At 53.5% G+C, this 17,602-nt stretch overlaps 8 protein-coding genes across 8 annotated transcripts; 4 read left to right on the plus strand and 4 right to left on the minus strand.

Annotated features, from left to right (window-relative positions):
* Positions 1–1,944: 1,944 nt before the first annotated feature.
* On the plus strand, positions 1,945–3,056 carry TRIREDRAFT_61893 (enolase-phosphatase; the record flags this gene model as incomplete). Its single annotated transcript, XM_006965355.1, has 2 exons — positions 1,945–2,007; positions 2,394–3,056. Coding segments are annotated over 2 exons (726 nt in total), but the record flags the coding sequence as incomplete, so codon positions are not given.
* Positions 3,057–3,717: 661 nt separating this feature from the next.
* On the minus strand, positions 3,718–4,581 carry TRIREDRAFT_61503 (uncharacterized protein; the record flags this gene model as incomplete). Its single annotated transcript, XM_006965484.1, has 1 exon — positions 3,718–4,581. One exon carries the CDS (start codon positions 4,579–4,581, stop codon positions 3,718–3,720), a length of 864 nt encoding a protein of 287 aa, XP_006965546.1.
* A 939-nt stretch (positions 4,582–5,520) lies between these two features.
* TRIREDRAFT_61595 (uncharacterized protein) lies at positions 5,521–6,110 on the plus strand (the record flags this gene model as incomplete). Its single annotated transcript, XM_006965356.1, has 3 exons — positions 5,521–5,565; positions 5,644–5,936; positions 6,023–6,110. Coding segments are annotated over 3 exons (426 nt in total), but the record flags the coding sequence as incomplete, so codon positions are not given.
* Positions 6,111–6,642: 532 nt separating this feature from the next.
* TRIREDRAFT_107601 (Zn-finger protein) lies at positions 6,643–7,043 on the minus strand (the record flags this gene model as incomplete). Its single annotated transcript, XM_006965485.1, has 2 exons — positions 6,643–6,806; positions 6,926–7,043. 2 exons carry the CDS (start codon positions 7,041–7,043, stop codon positions 6,643–6,645), a joined length of 282 nt encoding a protein of 93 aa, XP_006965547.1.
* Positions 7,044–7,762: 719 nt separating this feature from the next.
* On the minus strand, positions 7,763–9,646 carry TRIREDRAFT_61874 (uncharacterized protein; the record flags this gene model as incomplete). The annotated part of the gene is made up of 2 exons (XM_006965486.1): positions 7,763–8,342; positions 8,415–9,646. The coding sequence occupies 2 exons, from the start codon at positions 9,644–9,646 to the stop codon at positions 7,763–7,765; spliced, it is 1,812 nt and encodes a 603-aa protein (XP_006965548.1).
* Positions 9,647–12,653: 3,007 nt separating this feature from the next.
* Positions 12,654–13,281, plus strand: TRIREDRAFT_121948 (signal peptidase complex, spc12 subunit). The gene is made up of 3 exons (XM_006965357.1): positions 12,654–12,847; positions 12,913–12,972; positions 13,041–13,281. The coding sequence occupies exons 1-3, from the start codon at positions 12,797–12,799 to the stop codon at positions 13,212–13,214; spliced, it is 285 nt and encodes a 94-aa protein (XP_006965419.1). The 5' UTR covers positions 12,654–12,796; the 3' UTR covers positions 13,215–13,281.
* An 81-nt stretch (positions 13,282–13,362) lies between these two features.
* Positions 13,363–14,266, minus strand: TRIREDRAFT_121950 (uncharacterized protein). Its single transcript, XM_006965487.1, has 5 exons — positions 14,097–14,266; positions 13,823–14,032; positions 13,676–13,754; positions 13,550–13,620; positions 13,363–13,476 (listed from the first exon to the last, which is right to left on the minus strand). Exons 2-5 carry the CDS (start codon positions 13,919–13,921, stop codon positions 13,378–13,380), a joined length of 348 nt encoding a protein of 115 aa, XP_006965549.1. The 5' UTR covers positions 13,922–14,032; positions 14,097–14,266; the 3' UTR covers positions 13,363–13,377.
* A 986-nt stretch (positions 14,267–15,252) lies between these two features.
* On the plus strand, positions 15,253–16,614 carry TRIREDRAFT_22365 (uncharacterized protein; the record flags this gene model as incomplete). Its single annotated transcript, XM_006965174.1, has 1 exon — positions 15,253–16,614. Exon 1 carries the CDS (start codon positions 15,475–15,477, stop codon positions 16,612–16,614), a length of 1,140 nt encoding a protein of 379 aa, XP_006965236.1. The 5' UTR covers positions 15,253–15,474.
* Between the last annotated feature and the right edge of the window lie 988 nt (positions 16,615–17,602).

The following is a 17,602-nucleotide window of genomic DNA, read 5'->3' on the forward strand; positions in this document are numbered from 1 at the left end:
CCGAACCGCAACGTGTCCTGAAGCCATACGAAATGAATCAATCAAAGGGCCTCGTCTCTTTCCATCGTGATTCCCTCTGTTTCCACAGTCCGTCAGAGTGGCAATTCCAATCTGCCAATCTATCTGCTGTATGTATGTATGTACTAGTATCTATCTCCTCCCGGTCTCCATCTCGTCCTTATCCATACGCCCCGTTAGACCTGCTGTAGATATGCCACCACACAATCCGATAGGTGGATGCCGTGCGTTATCGACCATGCAGTCTATAGATACGGAGGCCCGCGATACGGAGCAGATACATGAGGTAGGGTCCCCCGTTTTCCCCATCTTTGATCTCGGCTCCGGTGGTCGCAATAAGGGACCAAATCGGCAGTATTACTCACACGGTCCTTGGAAGATGCCGCTGTCTGCGAATACTAGGTAGGTGAGTCGATGGGAGATTGTGACTTGTAGCCATTAGCTTAGTACAGTAGGTGCCCGCTAGTTGACTCCAGCAACCTGCTCTTGATGTAAATGACGAGCTTCAAAGACGCAGAGTGGTGTCATTGTCTGCAGTATCAAGTACCTACACACATGCCGAAGCTCTACAAGATAGCACTTTGCAATCTGTGCATACATACATACGATGACTGAAGATCCGAGAGGCAATTAATTTCTGCGGACAACTCTTTGCAAAAGAGGTCGATCCCCATCCTCGCTTATCCAAGCTCTGCTAACCTAACGAGAAAAGAACGCAAAAAGAGGATGAAAAACAAGTAATAGATCATCTTTGATTGCGAAAATCAATACTCATACAAGAAGGCGACAAACACATAAGAAGGTCAAACAAATCAAAACACCAACCTCTCATACAAATGTTCATCATCCCTAAAATCCTCCTCTCTGACCGCCCTACCTAGACTGTGCAACACTGTACTGTACTGTAGATATCGTAGGAAACGTCTGCACGCTGACGCACCTCCATGCGCCTCTAATGCATGCCAAACCTGCCCCCCCTAACAATGGATACAGCACAGTGCAGTACAGTGCAGCAAGAAGGCAAGCATGTACCCTTTGCCTCTTGGTCTCACGCTGGGCAGAAGGAGTAAGTGAAAAGAACACATCCAACGGCGCTCCCCAAATCAATCAAGTTCAGCAACTGGCTGCTGCTAATAAGTACTACTCGTCGCACATCAAAAGGGTCTTGGCGAGCTCCTTGACCTCCCCCCGGGTTACAGTGCAGCTCCAGGGTAGCGCAGAAGAAAAAAAAAGCCAAGTTTTTTGCACGAGGGAAAAGAGTACCAAACAGGAAAGTCAGAGAACCACTTGCTGAATTGAGGGGAACAGACTGAAAAAAAGTTTTCTTTTCTTTTCCTTTTTCTCTGTTGGACCCTGGGCTCTTTTTCTTCAGCTACAGCTCCATACGAGGTTTCATAATTGACATCTCACCTCTAAACTTGCGCCTTGATCAACAAATTGCAACCCTAGCCTTGGGCAAATTTCTGGCCATTTTCACTCGTTGCCGTTTATTACCATCGGATTTGGTAGGTGAATAACAAGTCTCCTGAATGCTACAGTCCACACATTGTCACGCCCCTAGAATATTCCACAGCCATCCTCACCGCCTGCGTCTTTCAGCTCCCTGCAGACTTATACTCAATCCCTGCCAGAGACACACCAGATTCTCCAGAGCAAACAAAGCGAAAAGAGGCGGCTTCAGCGGGAAAGCAAAGAAAAAAGATGGCTGGCGAGACAGACTTTGGGCAGTTCCAGGTTATCCTGCTAGACATTGGTACGGCGCCCCCTCCCCCACTTACCCCGGGCTGATCAACGTGGCGAGCAAACGAGCTCGCGCGAAATCGAATCACGGGTTGCTTTCTGTCTTGCTTTGGCTCCCCCCCTCCTCCCTCCCTCCCTCTTTGATCGAAAGCTCTCGTCCTGTCCTCCAGCTGATGCTTATCGCGCAACCTTTTGCTCACTCATGCAGAGGGCACCGTCTGTCCCATCTCCTTCGTCAAGGATGTCTTGGTGAGTTGTCCCTTGACCCGTCCTCATTCGTCACCAATCCGACCCCCCTCAACCCTCGGCGGCGTCGCTCTGCATTCGCTGTCCCCGTTTAATCGCGGTTCGGCCATCCTTGTCCGGCAGCCAATCGAGTCTGCCCATATCCCAGACTACCCAGCCCACCCCTGCTTTACCCCAACAACGACGGCCTAGCTCCTTGCTCAACCACACTATTCGCGCACACCACAAGTACGACCTAATAGTACGTACTTTGCACCAAGTAGTGCTCGTACTGGCACTTGTGTTTGCTTTCTGTTACCCGCGCACATTTGTCGTCTTTTTGTTTCTTTTTGTCGCCGTCCCAACCGCTGTGGCTGACCTCGGATGGACCTGTTCCGTCCAACTCCCAGTTCCCCTATGCCCTCCAAGTCCTGCCCGCGTTCCTGGCCGAGCAGTGGGACGAGTCGAGCTTTGCCGAGTACCGCAACGCTTTCCCTGAGGAGTACCGCAACGACCGCGGCGCCTTCGAGGCTCACGTTCGGGACCTGGTGGCCCGAGACGTCAAGGCGCCGTACCTAAAGGCGCTCCAGGGCTACCTCTGGAGGAAGGGATACGAGTCCGGCGTCCTCAAGGCTCCACTCTTCCCTGACGTGCCACCCTTCATCACCAATGCTCATGCGGCCGGCCAGAAGATCATGATATACTCGTCCGGATCGGTCCCGGCCCAGAAGCTCTTCTTTGCTCACACGACCGCCCAACCCGCCGACATGAGCGTCTTCATCTCTGACTGGTTCGACACCGTCAATGCGGGGCCCAAGACCGACGTGGCTAGCTACACCACTATCCTGTCTCACTATCCCGACGTCAGCCCCGCACGCTGGATCTTCCTGAGCGACAACCTCAACGAGGTGGACGCTGCTCGCCAGTCGGGCATGCACAGTGTCCCGGCCGTCAGACCGGGGAACGCGCCGCTGCCAGCCCATCACCCGCTGACTGAGTTTGCCCTCTCCGAGTTCACTCCGGCCTCCGTTGCCCAGGCCGCAGCCGCCATTGCAACCAAAGTGTCGACATAGGATAGAATGAATAGATCGGAAGCCGTCGGGGAGTGCATTGACGAGTGTAACACAATTGGTGAAAAAGATGGCTCGACTTTCATCTCCCAAAATCCTCGCTGCCCACCCTCACGAATCAACTTGTAGCGGGGGAAGGGTCCGGGAGTCAGGTGTTCAAATTTCGCATCGCTAGATGGTTGCAGCTTCGCACCGGGAATTCTGATGTGTCGACAATCGGACCAGGAATGAAGCGCAATGTACGTGAATGGGTCGCTTGTGGGATCAGCCATGCGGGGGGGCAAGCGGTTGACCGCCATCTCTCGACGCGAGGTTGTAGCACTTGTATGTCGACTCGCGCGTGTGGAGGGCGAGGTAGGGAGTGCTCCTAGGCGGTCAGTGTGGCTGGCTTCTTCTCCAAAAAAACGCAACCCAAGGGACGCTTCTCCTCCAAAAAAACGCAACCCAAGGGACATCAAGGTCTATCGAATATGTCCTGATGCTCCGCACCCGAGGTTGTTGGGCCTTAGTGCATGAAGTTGTTCGTCTAGTCGGCGCATACTCCGTACTGAGTTTGGAGGGGCTCTGATGTGGCTCGGGGGTGTGCGTACTCCGTCCTGAGTTGGATGCTTTGCTGTGTGATTCGAAAGATCGCATTTGTCGTTTCGCTTTCTTGCTCCACCAGTCATGTCTGCTGTCCTTTGAGAGTGATGACAAAGTTGTTCCTCGTCTTTCCCGGGTTGACTTCCTGCTTTGGGAACGCAAGGTCTGGCCTCACCACTCCGGTGACTCTTCTCCACAGACTGTATGCCAACTTTTGCGTCTTCTTGCCTCTCACTCGCGTGTAACCGAGAGCGGCCATCAGCTCGTCAAACTTGTCGTCCGTAAAGTATCGCGAGTTGTCAACACAGCTCCTCGGCAGGACGACGAAGAGACAGGGGAAGAGAGGTTCGGTGGTGATGGCGGTATCGACGTCGGCCCTCAGAAATGACAGTGTCCGTAAAAGCATGGCGCCGCGGCCGACTGCATCGGGGACGAAGTTGAGAACCAGGCTCAGCGAGATGATGTCGAACAGTCCCTTGCCGTTTTCAGGCAATGGCCTCTCCATAAAGTCCTGCTGCTGGATCCCCGGCTCCTGGCTGTTCAAGTCAATGTGCTCCACGTTGAAGACTTTGCTTGTCGAACAAGCGTTGCGCGTGCTGAGCGCCCCAACCTCGAGCATCTGCAGAGGCTGAGGCCGCCCCTTGAGTTCTGCCAGCGGCAGCCATTCCATGAGGACCTTTGACGTGTCGCCGCCTCTGTCGATGCTTTGTCCCTGTAGACTGGCCTTTTGGTAGTGACCCAAGCCTCCCAGCTTCTCGAGCTCGGCTGCAATCTTGGCTTCTGTTGCCTTGTCGCCGCTCTGGACCGCCCTTGCTCGAGCCTTTTCAAGCTGGTGGTGCTTGTTGATCAGTGTCCTGCTTGCCTTGCGCGTCATGGACCGTGACGGTGTAGCAAGCGGCGGGCGTCCTTGGGAGAGACGAGTCAACGCCTTCTTCTTGGCGGCCATGGTTCCTCTCTTCGATGCTGTGCTCCCGGCGTATCTGCAAAGTGGACGAGGGTATGGTCCCGCTGTGTACCAAGGCTGCTGGCGAGGAGACGCAATTTGGGTCTGGATCTTGCCACAGAATCGAGAATCGTGGGACGGCTGGTGGAAAGTAAAGGAATGAAAAGATGTCCGCGATCCTGGCCGTCGCAATGCTAGCCGTTCAGCGTTGAATATGCATCGTGTAACCCGATCGGGGGCCGGTCACGTCGCTGCGTGATTCGAGTGAGATGTTGATGCGAGGATTTCGCCTCCTCGGCGTGTAGAGAAGAGGAACGTCTGTCCAAAATAGACGAGTATGGCCATACCATAGATATCGAACACACTTTTACTTATAAATACTCGCCCCGAAAGCGGTTAGTGCACTCGCCAAAACCTTGCGATGATGCTCGTGGAAGAGGTCACCTGACTTTTGCTCAAAATCGGCCAATTACAGCGCACGCTTGCTGGAGCCCTAATCGTTTTCCCAAATTTCGCCCACACCATCGATTAAACCACCTCTCGCTGATCTGGTGAACTTTTTTTTTCCCCTTCTTCTTTTTCGCTATTCCGTTAAGTCGACAAACTCCTCAACGCACCAATCCCGCCCAGTGCAATATCTCGACACCAAAGCCGATACAATGGCCCCCGCTAACAAGAAAGGTACGACTTGAACAAAAGGGAGTCGTCGTGTCATCGTCGTCGTCGTCGTCGAAAGAGCCGAAGCAACACATTCGTTATTTCTTTTCACACTCTCCCCTTGCGAAAACGAAGCGAAGCGAAGCGCATCGACGACACACACAAAAGACACGACATGGCTCTCACCCACAAATCTCCCGCGCAAGCATCATGCAGCAGCAGATTTTGCGAGTTCTGAATAAGAGCGATTGCTGATGCGTAGTTGTTCATGTAGCTGCCGCCAAGGGCTCCAAGCAGGCCAATGCCGCTGCCAAGGCTGCCCTCAAGGGTGTAAGTGATTTCTTTTTTTCCCATAGCCGAGACGCATCATGATGCGGGAACAGCTTTTGCTAAGACTTGTCCAAACAGACTCACTCCACCAAGAACCGCAAGGTCCGACTGAGCACCTCTTTCCACCGCCCCAAGACCCTGGTCCTGTCGCGCGCTCCCCGCTACCCTCGCAAGGCCATCAACCACGTCCCCCGCCTGGATGAGCACAAGGTCATCATCCACCCTCTCAACACCGAGAGCGCCATGAAGAAGATGGAGGAGAACAACACCCTGGTCTTCATCGTCGACGTCAAGGCCAACAAGGCCCAGATCAAGCTGGCCCTCAAGAAGCTCTACGACATTGACACCGTCAAGATCAACACCCTGATCCGGTATGTTGTTTGGCTTTCTTTTTTTTCTATCTAACTCACAGGCGCCACAAGGATGATCTCATGCTGATATTTGTGTGATTTGCTAGCCCCGACGGCTCCAAGAAGGCCTACGCCCGCCTGACCCCCGATGTCGACGCCCTCGACATTGCCGCCAACAAGCTGTCCCTGGTCTAAGCAAGGATAAATCTTTGTTGTAGCGCAGAGGTCATCTATTCTCGTCTTTTATTTTTCTTATCTTTCTTTCGGCAACGGAAGTGGTCTGGGTCTTGAATGGCACAACAGGCCGCAAGAGGGGATAAAAAGCATTGGGCATCGGAAACTACGGGAGTTGAGAAGCTTTGTCAATTTTATACGGATCGATATCATGATATACATATGCAAAGACGTCCACGTACCGATCCGCGGGAGAGGAGAGGGAAAGAATAAATGAAGACGGAGAGTGATGACATCTTTGCTGTCCGAATATCTGCGACGTATTGAATCCGCACTGCGTAAAAGTCGTACATGTTTGTTGTTTTCGTGAATCATGCCATGCCTGTGGCATTTACTACGGCGCCCTCCAAACTCACGCCTTCATCCTGTCTTCTATACTGTTTTTTCCCTTTTCGTTTATCATGAGTAGAAACAAGAGTTGATCCACATAAAGATTCATCAGATCTATACCACACAACATGATCGTACACCCTCCTTCTCCGCATCGCCCGTCTTATGACCGCATGTTATTCAAATGCTTCATCGTCAAGAAGTTGATATCCAGAAACCGATCCACGCAGTTGGCCAAGCACCCTTCCTCGCCCTTGTCCAGCTTCGCCCCCTTGATGCTTCCCGTGACGCACTTTTTCCAGCAAATCTGCGTCAGGTTGTGTGTCTCTGCTCCTCCCCCCAATCATCCAGATCGTCAGCATAATCCATATATCACCTTCCTCTCATCTATCCCAAAGGGGGGTGTAATGCAAGAGAATTGCCTAATAGCATAATGAGCAACGTACGGGCTTGAATCTGGGATCGCTGCTGTTCATTCGCGAGGAACTGGCGCAGCTCCGTCTTGTCCTTGTCGTTGAGCTTCTCGAGGTCGAGGTTCTCGATTCCCGTCTGCGCGGCGTTCATTGTGTCGTCTTAAAGAAAATTTCTCCTTCTTTCTTTTCTTTTCTTTTTATTTTGGACAATTGATACAGGTTGAGAGTCGCAGCAAGCTGTGGTATTCTTGAGAGGAAAGCCTGTAGGATATTAGTGTTTTAGCTGCGTCAATCTTGAAGAATTGATGAGTGATGATGTTTTTTTTTTCCGCCGGCGAAGGGTCGGGTGTTTAATTGCGCGGGCGAATGAGAGGGGAGAAAGGCGTCTCCACACTTGGCGATGGCTTGGACGAACTTCTCCTCTAGAGAAGCTGATGATAAAGCATGACACTTACACAAAGATGTAGAAGATGCTCAATTCATATAGGGTTCATAGATTCAGCCTTGGAATGATCTGAAAGACAAAGATGATCAGCATGCCTTGGAATTCATCTTGTCCGTCACAGCTTCTTGACCGAGAAACAGCAACAAAATGAAGCCACATAGTACAGTTCAGTTACCACATTACAAGAAAAGGCTATATCAACATGACCACACGCCTCAGAATGCTTCCCGAGTCTATCGTGCCCGTTCTACTCCTAGCCCCCCTGGACCAAAAAATAAGCCAACAAGGAATCCTGACATGATAAGAGGACCAAATCGAAGAGAAACGAAAACAGGGGCCCCCTTTTATATACCACACTTGCTACATACAACAACGACAACGACGACGACGACGACGACGACGACGACGACAACACACTGCCCTCATTAGATCCATCGCTTCCATCTCGCCACGGTAATCAACAAGATGCAGAGGACGGCCATGAAGCCGATGATGCCAAAAAAGGGCCCGAGGTTGCCAACCGTCTCAAATGGCACATGCACGTTCATTCCAAACACGCCGCTGACCAGGTTCAGAGGAACCAGGATCGAGCCCAGCATGGTAATCTTGCTGAGCACCCGGTTCATGTCGGTCCCCTGGGAGATGCTGTTGATGGACAGCGTCGCCAGATAGTTGCTGTGGGCGCGGGACAGAATCTTTTCAAAGTGGCCCAGGTTCGTGGCCATGGTCACGACGTGGTCCTGGATGTCGCCCAGGTACATGCCAATGTCCATGTGCGGCGTCACCTGGTAGTTCTCGTTGCAGCGCTTGGTGAAGCCGCGGAGGACGTCGGCCTTGCCGCCCAGGAGTCGCAGCAGGGCCATGCAATTCTTCCGCACCCGTCCAATAGACCGCAGAAACGTGTTGGAATCGTCGAACCGCATGACGAACACCTCGTCCTCGATGGCATCGGCTTCATGCTCAATCTGGTTGATGACAGGCGCGAAGCTATCCACGATGTTGTCACTGGGCCGCCTTTGTGTTAGCACCACAACCACCAAAGGAATGACCGTTCCGTTGTTTCAAGTCAATACTCACATCAAGGCGTAGCAGATCCAGTCGCTGCTGAGAGAGACATAGTCCTTAAGGGCCGTGATCCTCTTACGAACCTCGGACGCATGGGAGTTGGGCGCAAAGCTGAAGCTCAGCGTCCCCTCTCGGAACACAATGACATAGATGTTGAAAGGCTCGTATTCTTTCCCATCGGGTTCGTCCACGACGTTGAAGGACCGGAAGCTCGCAAAGTAGTACGACGGGAAGAGCTCAATCTTCTCTCGGGCCTCCTGCGTGACAATGTCTTCAATCGTCAAGGGGTGAACGCCAAACGCCTTGCCGAGGCCGTACACCTCCTCCTTGGTGGCATGGTTCACGTTGAGCCACCAGACTCCGCTTTCGTCCGCCGGCAGCTGAAAGAGCCCTCGGATATCCTCGCCCGGGAGCACGAGATCGCCCATCTCTGCGGCGTGAATCGTCGACTCCCACGCCGAGGAGAAGAAGCTGAAGCGCGTGTTGTCCACGGGATGCGACGGCATCTTTGGGACCTCGCTCGCCTGGGCCGAGACCTTTTCATTGGCCGTGGAGTCGTCGGAGGGTATCTCGAGGATGTCGCCGTCCACCGTGGCCATTTGCGATTTTGGCAGAGTAGAGGTGCGTCGCAAGTCCTTGAAGCCCTCTGCGGGAGTCTCCGCCCGGGCGGCCCGCTCAGCCCTCTCATCGGCGATAAAGTCCTCAAGATAGTCAAAGTCGATCCGGAGCTCGTTTTGCTTGGAGTGCTTCTCCTGGAGAGGGTAGCAGACGTCCTCCTCGGCTGTCTTGTTGGTCAAGAAGCTCCTGTTGTCAGCGTCGTCGGCGTGAGTGCGGCTTCGGAGGCTCCGGCGACTCGAAATGGACATTGTCCGACCGAGGGGCTCCTCAGCATCGTTCTTGGCCTCGGAGAAGGACATCTCGCGCTCCCTACGTCGAGCCTCTGCGAAGGCCTTGACCGAGTTGGGGGGCGAGATGGATCTACCATCCTGCGACGACTCCACGGTTGGGCGGCGCCCAAGCCGCGGCATGGGCTGAACATTATCTCCCTCTTCGTCGATGATGGCCTCTTCGAAGTCGCGAACGCGGATGGCCGGGTTCTCAGATTCGGCATCGAGATGGCGCGCGCCGTACAGGCTATCAAAGGTGCCTCGGCGCGGGCGCTCAACTCTTTGGGCGGACGAATGCTGTCGATGGTCGTCGAGCTCGGGAACAGGGGTGTCGTACCCTCCCACGTCGGGGAACATCTCCTCCGGCTCGGACATGATGGGGGTATCCTGGGTTTTTCCGTTGATGGATGCCTTCTCAGCTGAGACAAGAATAAGAGCGGTTTGGGTATCGTATCGAAACTAAATCACCGCGCAACTCGGACGAAGCCTGCTGGCAAATAAAAAACTAAGGGTTCTGGAACATGCTTTGGCGATGCTTTCTCTGACGCTTTAAGCCTGGGACAGGCCGTCAAGTGCCCTCTCGGCGCGGCAGAGGCGCGCCGAGTAGTTGGTTCGAAACAAAACGAAGACCCTGGGTCCTCGAAATCGAAAGGTTGTCTTGTGATTTCCCCCGTCTTTTTGTAGCCGGCGGGAGCTACGGGAAAGGATGTAGGGAGCAGATGCGAATTGGCGACCGATTGAGTATCAGCAAGCCAACTTATGGGGGTTCTTTGTTGACTCCGCTATAGACCCAGCAGCCGGGCCCGAGGAGCGAGGGGAAGACAACGACCGGGGAGGCGAGTTGAGCCAACTTGAAGGCTTTCCGGGGACAAGTCTGCGATGCGCAGAAGCGAGGCTTTTCGGGAGGGAATAAGGGATTCCCTGAACGAGGCAGGCAAACGATAGAGCGTTGGCCTAACAGAAGCTTGTCGGGGTGATCGATCGAATGGCGGATGGAAGGGGAAGAATGAGGACGAATTAAATCGGTGCTTGTCGAGAGAAAGTTGACGGCGAGTGAAGAAGAAAAAAAAGGAGATGCTGCGAAGCGTCTCTTTTCGTTTGCGGCGCAGTCAAAGGGCTGATGTGTGCGCCGCAAGGAGAAACGACGGGGTTTATAACGCTATCAGCTTAGCGAAAAATAAACGTGCTGGAGAGCCCGAGAAGACGCGTCAAGGGCTGCTGAAATTAGGGGAGGGAGAGAAGAAAGCGGCAGATGTGCTTTCGACTGGGTATATTCAAACAGAATGGAGAGGAGGAGAGAAGAAAACACAAAAGGTTTTCGATTGGGTTGAGGAGAGGAAAAGGAAAAAAAAAACGGTTCAGGGCCGAAAAGCAAGGAACTTTCCCCCATTAGCTGACTTTTTTTAGGGGCGAGGAGAACGAAATTTTTCCCTTGTAGCAGCACAGAGAGGCACCAGCCAGTAGGTACCTTACCTAGGTACTATGAGGTACGAGGTACCCGCCGCCACGAAAATCAGCTGCTGGTCGCTAAACCGGTTTGGCCAGGCCGAAGAAGAGCGCTGGGGAAATTTTTGGGGGATTTTTTTGGGGGGGCCTTTTGGGGGCGTCTTCAATTGTTTGTCTGTACATGTAGATAATCAGAGGGCACGAGGTATGGGGTACGGGGTTGAGCCGCTGGGGCATCTCATGTTACTTTAGCTCAGTTAAGACATACGCTATACTGTCTCTTGATGATTCTATCTGATCTGGAGTAGCGCTTCGCCAATCAGCCTCTTCTGATAGGTGACCGGTACCGCACCTTAACTTTGAGGTACATTCAGCCGGTGGGCACACAGGCCCAACCTGAAGACGACGGCAGGCGTCGGGCCTCAAGTTCTCAGGTCAAGGGGATGAAGAGTACCCAGTGACTTGCGAGGAGAGTGAGTCGGTGAATCAAATAGGGAATTTGGTTGAAACAGCTCGGCAGCGGACGGAGCAAGGTCAAGTGTTTGTACGTACTCGTACGTACAAGGACTGGATCTGGATTTGGCTGGTGACACACACAATCTTCAGTGGAAGCAAGGCACAAGTACATACCTACTTACCTAGGTACCAGTATATTCGACAAGCATGTGAAAGTCCAGTCTCTGGTAATACAGCGAGTACCTACTACATGTAGGGACCTGCTATCAAGCCTCCATGGTCTTCCTATCAGGCCTCCATGGTGTGGCTGGGTATCGCACTAACTGTTAAGGACGACTTGATGCCGGCGTTTACCAGCGCTTTGCATAGGTACTAAACTTGGTGCACACTGTCTTCATCAGTTCTTGTCCATCAATGCATCAGTCGCTCAGCGCCGCGGTTAACAGCACCGGTCGTGATGACTTTAACGGCGGCTAACAACCTGCGATATGTATGAGCCGGGCACCGAAATGCAAAGGTTATACCTACTGATAATTCATCAGGCGTGCAGCAGTTCTTTAAGAAGAAGTGTGACTACTTAACTCATAGCGAAAATCGTGTGGCAGCGCTGTAATCGGACTTCTAGCCACAAACCCTAGCCACACTATGGAGGCTTGATAGGAAGACCATGGAGGCTTGATAGCAGGTCCCTACATGTACCAGGTATTTAAATACAAATGAGACAGCGCTCAGCAAGCCTCATTCAACCAGTGAGTCACTCAGGCTTACATGCAAACAGCAACGCTCAAAAGGCCAAGGGAGAGACAAATGATCTCACACAGAAAGATCATCTAGTCACTCGCATGAACAAACCATATCCCCCGCGTCAAGGCGTTCGAGATTGCCACCGCAAGACGCCGTGCGCTGCCAGGGTCAGCATCATCTCCGCTTTCGCTCTGCCGAGCCGAATCCCTGTTTGCTTGGGCAGTCGATGATACGATCTGGTGAGCTGATGGAAATATCTCCTTAATATCACGCTTGGTGTATCGCCAAATTGACATCGTGGTGTTTCCCATCGTTGCTGCCAGTATCAGTGCTGTAGGTGCTCTTGACTGACCTGCTTCTATCTGACTCTAGAGCATGCTTATATGGGCAATGCTCGAAGTAGTACGTATATCGGAATCGACTCTAGAAGTTAGCATTGCACGCAAAGCGACGGGAACCAACCTATCGATACATCCGATTACGTTATGTACATTAACTGATTATCATCCCTGTAATGAGCCGGCAGTCCATCTTTAGAAGCCAAGTTCAAGAATGTCCAGGTTAAGCTGGCAGTGCACTCATCAGTGTCTGCACCGCCACACCAACATTCCCAAGCCTCACCAGTCCTACCTTGTTGAGACATGCCTGCGCCACAAGCATCATCCTCCCAAAGACGTGTCTACAGTAACTCTCCGTCGCAGCGACGAGCCATGAGCATGGCCATCTAACGACAAGAACGAAACATCATATTCTTCCAATTCGCCTGCACGTCTCCCCGCATTACCACCAACAATAGCATCGATTACGAGATCATTCTATACTAGGAATCATCAATACAAAGGGCAGGCATCGTCGCGCAACATGGCGGAGGAGCTGCTGGACAAGCTGCGAGACGTGGTCGAGGGCCAAATAGTCAGGACACCATAACTCCGCCTCACAACGACGGATATCGAGCTGACTTGCATATCTCGAAACAGGACTTTGAAGGCCAACGGCGAGCAGAGGGCTTTGCGACCCTGCTCCTTGCCTTGACAGGAGTATGAAAGACCTTTCCTCCCCCCCAAGCCTCGAGTACTCGATCCCATTTGCTCACGTTCGAATCAAGCTCATCGCATTTAACGTCGGATACATCCTGCAAGACATCGTCAAGTGCGTATACGTCGGACTGGGCGGGACGGTGCTGACGTTCCTCGTCGTCATTCCACCATGGCCCTTCTACAAAAGGAACCCGGTCAAGTGGCTGCCTGCCGGGTCTGCATTCAACACGGGCGGGACATGACGGCTGATCAAGGCCCGGCGATGCGGGATGCTGTCTAGAATAGCATGTAACTCAAAATTCATTTTCGAAATGTTATGCCGCGAGTCTCCCTGCAATCTCATCATGTCTCCCTGTTTTTTTGTTTGTCCTTCCCCATTTGCTTCTCGCCCCGTGCAATCGTTGCTTATCGACCGTACTTCTGGAATTCCCAGTCTCTGTTGTCGAGGGGGCACACTGATCGGGCCTTCAACCATCGTGAAATGCAGTGAAAGTGGAAAGCATGCTAGCAACACAAGTATTAGCCTCGTTGGTACGGATCGTCGTAGGGCCGTGAGTTGGGTGAATGCGTGGCTTACGTTGCAGATGCCCCAAGCGACGGTGCACTCCTCGCTCGTAGCAGAGGCTTGATTCGCCTGGCACTCAATACCTGGCGAGCATTAGAAAGACATCCAGACGGCGCACGGCGATGAACAGCGGCTTACAGAGGTCCATGATGTGGTTTCGGCAGATGGCGCAGTTGTCGACGACAATATCCCAAGCCCAAAGCGCAACGGCGTTCCACTGCCCATGCCCGTCAGTATCTGCTGGATCCACGATTTGTTAGGCACGGCCACAGCAACACAACGTACCTTCTTGACCTCAAACTTCTTCTTCTCGCCTCCCTTGCCGCTGACGCCGTCAGCCTTCTTTGCGGCCACCGGAGCGTCACTCATTTCGACGTCAGCCATGTTTGGGGTAGCTGGACACCGGTCCGGGAAAGCTCTAGTATCGGCGGCGGACGAGCGGGTGTACGAGAGAAGGGAAGCAGCCGAAGCACCTGGGGATCGATCCGATGGCCTCTGCACCTCCGTTAGCTATCAAGGTCCCGGTGGGAGGCCCAATCCTATCTTGTCCAGCACTTACTCTGCTCTCGCACGATCGCCGAAGCAGCTGACGATGTAAAAGAACAGGTGAAAAAAAAGCCCGTCACAGAATCAAGTAGTGCTGGGAGGGACGGAAGATACAGGCTGACAAACGAGATCCAAAATGGGAGAGTGCAGAAGGCAGCAAAGTCACGGCGGCGAGGAGAATCTCCGGAGCTTGTCCAGATGCTGCGAGCCGATAGACAGATAGAAGTCGCCCAGTAAGCTCGACCTGGTTGCAGGCGGTAATACCTTCAGGTCACCCTCAAGGTTCGTAATCAGAGCGAGGGGCAGGCTCTGATAGCGGACGTTGTACCAGAGGTAGGCGCTGTGGACGGGCCGCTACTGCGGTGCCTAGCAGGCCTGGGCCTACATGTCGCGGCAACGTATAGCGAGCGCCAGTGGTGGGTGTACGGGGACTTGCTGGGTACTTTGGGTCATCGCAGTTGCCCAAGCCGGCGAAATGACGACAGCGACGGATGCTGAGGAATGCGGCCACAAGGGCTACAGTACATACTATGGAACATATTGCAGGAGTCACTCGTCGGTATCTCACTACGAGCAATCAATAATCTGTATCCTCAATGATTCCTAGAGCATGTTAGTGAGTAATCATGTACAGTATAAAGATTGCCTGCTATCGCGTGTCTCTTCCATCATTCACCCGTATGACCACTTGAGCACTGCTTCTGCAAGCGCGAACTCTCTGTCAGCCTTGCCTACCCAGAACCTGGAAAACAACCTGAAAGCGGAGAGAGCCACGAGGCTTGACACTGTTTGGGCAGTGTGTTTTGGTACATCGCCGTAGAAACGCAGCCATCTTTCGACCTGCCGGTACATGGCGCTACCCTCTCGCAGCTGATGGCGCATGCATGCGGGGCCTTGGGTTGCCCCGTTAGGCCCTAAAGTACCTCTCTGGCCTGAGTCGCTTGCAAATATACACCGCACTGGACGCCGCCTTAACTGCCGATACGGAGCAGCCGGGGCTGAACGGCATCTCTGCTAATCCTCCAGTAGCAAACACACATCGTGAGAGCACTGCCCAAACAAAGCCTTGCTTGTTTGTCCAGCTACCACCGTCTCGACTCTCTCCCCCTCCTCTCGTCTCTCCGACACCATCGCCATTCTACTCTCCACGCTACTCTGCCAACAGACGAGACTATCTCCTTGCCCTTTTACCGAGTGACTCCCGCGTGTTCATCACTCGCCAGACAAGAGCCCCTGCCAGCAGCGTTTTCTCCTCTCTTCCCACCACACCAGCAACAAGTCGGTCCTTTGTTCGCACGCAACCCACGATCCAGCTTCAGTCTTATCGATGAAACGATCCTGACGGAGACTCAAACCAACAACTGAAATCAAGAATCCAAAATACTCATTCCATGGAAGCCCGAGCATCACCAGACAAGGGCACGCCTGGTCGTCGTCGACAGGGTCGAGGCAAGCCCGCCCCTCTCAAGGCCTATGCCTCCGAGAACGATGCTGCCAACTACGCCTCATCGTCACACCTCGGCCACCACGGCCACCGCAAGAATCCCCAGACTCCCAAGAAGATTCTGTCGGTCTCTCCTGTGCCTGCGGAGGGCCCCAGCGCCCAGCCCGGCTCCAAGCCACGCAACCGAAACAACAAGTCGAGATCGAAACATGACCCGACCTCGCCCAACTACCAGCTCAGCAACAACCAGTCGCCTCCGCGGACGTCGCCAGCGTCAAAGGCAATCTCCAGCACGCCATTTGCCGGGGCCACCTTCCATGCCTCGCCCGCCCCCTCAGACCTGCCCATCCCGAGCTTCATCAAGTCCAACAGCGAGTCTCCCATGGTGCGGAAGCCGAGGGGCGTCGTCCCCCAGCCGTCCCCCCCTGCCACCGATTCGGAGGCGCCCACGCCGCAGCGACCCGTGTCTGCCTCCCAGCACCGCGAGTCGCCGCTCGACTTCATGTTCCGAGCTCATCGGTTGGAGAAGGCGGCCCGAGAGCAGGTTGACCAGACTGCTGGTCCGGCGTCGGCGCTGGCCGGCATCATGTCTCCGCCTCACCACACCAATACGCCCTTCTCCCCGTCTGCCTCTGGCCTGGCCCAGAACCGCCGTGCGTACAACCGGGAGTCCTCTGGTGACATGGAGATCTTTGAGCTGGACGGGACCGGAGGCCAGCCGTTGGGTCCAGCTTTCTCGACCCCGTATCAGGATCGAATCAAGGCTGCGCGAAGTATGGCAACCAACGCCCATGCTTCTCAGGGAAGCCCCATGCCCCCTGCAAACGCCAGTGCGCCGATGGAGGATCCAACCGAGGCTCTCAAGAGGTTTCTTTTCGCTCCTCAGTCGTCTGCACCAACGGCTCCAGCCGCTGCCAACCCTCCTGCATTCCCTCCTCAACCTCGCAGTGCTGAACAGTTCTCCAACAGCCAAGCGAACGGCGGCGCAAGCAGCATACAGGCCATGGAAAACGATCTTCGACGGATCCTGAAGCTGGATGTCGGAGGCGAGGGGCCGCCCACTGAGAGGAGGCTTTTTACTCGCTAGCCGTGGTCCGAATCTATCCTTTTTAATTGTGCATTTTCATCAAATATCGCTTCTTTTTTTTTCTTTCTTCTTTTCTTCTTCTTCATCTCGGCTGGCATCTTGTCACTGTGGATCATTGGGAAACAGTACCAAGCATATCTTGTTCTTGTGTCCTTTTCTTCGCCATGTCTTTCGCATCACCTTAGAGAGGGGCTTACACCATGCGTTGCCTTTGCAACTGGTCTCGGCAGCACACGGCCATGTGCCGCCTTGTTTCACCCTCACTGGTCCTCTTCTGATTTGCCGGTTTTTCTGCTCTGTTCATTCTTTTCTTCAATGGTCAAGGAGAAACGTGCATCGAAGACGCGTTGGGCGCAAGCGAGGATGGATTTGCATATCAACTAGGGGTTTCACGGTACTTTGCGTTTGCGGGAATTGACTCTGGATGTTACAGATCATGTAACCTGCATCAGGACGACGATTTCTGCTTTGCGGCTTGACTGCGTTGTGGTTTTCATGATACCCGAGGAGTCCCTGGCGATTGCTGCGATTGAGGCCTTTGGCTCTGCTTTATGCCGGCTGAGCACCTCTGGTATATTTCGGCATGGCACGGCGGTTAGTCTGGGGTTTCTTTCATCGTTCCCGGTCTGCTGGTCCGGTTTCTTTTGTCGTCCTGACTTGCAGCTTTGGTTTCTTCTCTCGTCCTGATTTGCAGTCGCTGTCTCTTTCCGGCTGTCTTTTCTTCATCATTGTTTATACGTTTCTTTAGGCGGCTTCGCGGTCATCGGCTTGGGCTTGTCTCATCTGGCCCGCCTCTTCGTCTTGTCGCCTTTGTTCTCACGGCATTGGGAGGTTTCGACGAGTGGTCGGTTCATGGAGCTGGGCGGAGATGTGAAGGGCAAATATCTGTCGTCTACTTGGACGTATCAACTACATTTTCTCTCTTTGTTCTTCTCTCTTCTTCTTTCTTTTTATCTTCTTCTACTTTCGTTAACATGGTTTCGTCTCT

This window comes from Trichoderma reesei (assembly GCF_000167675.1).
Source record: "Trichoderma reesei QM6a unplaced genomic scaffold TRIREscaffold_9, whole genome shotgun sequence".
Lineage (NCBI taxonomy): Eukaryota > Fungi > Ascomycota > Sordariomycetes > Hypocreales > Hypocreaceae > Trichoderma > Trichoderma reesei.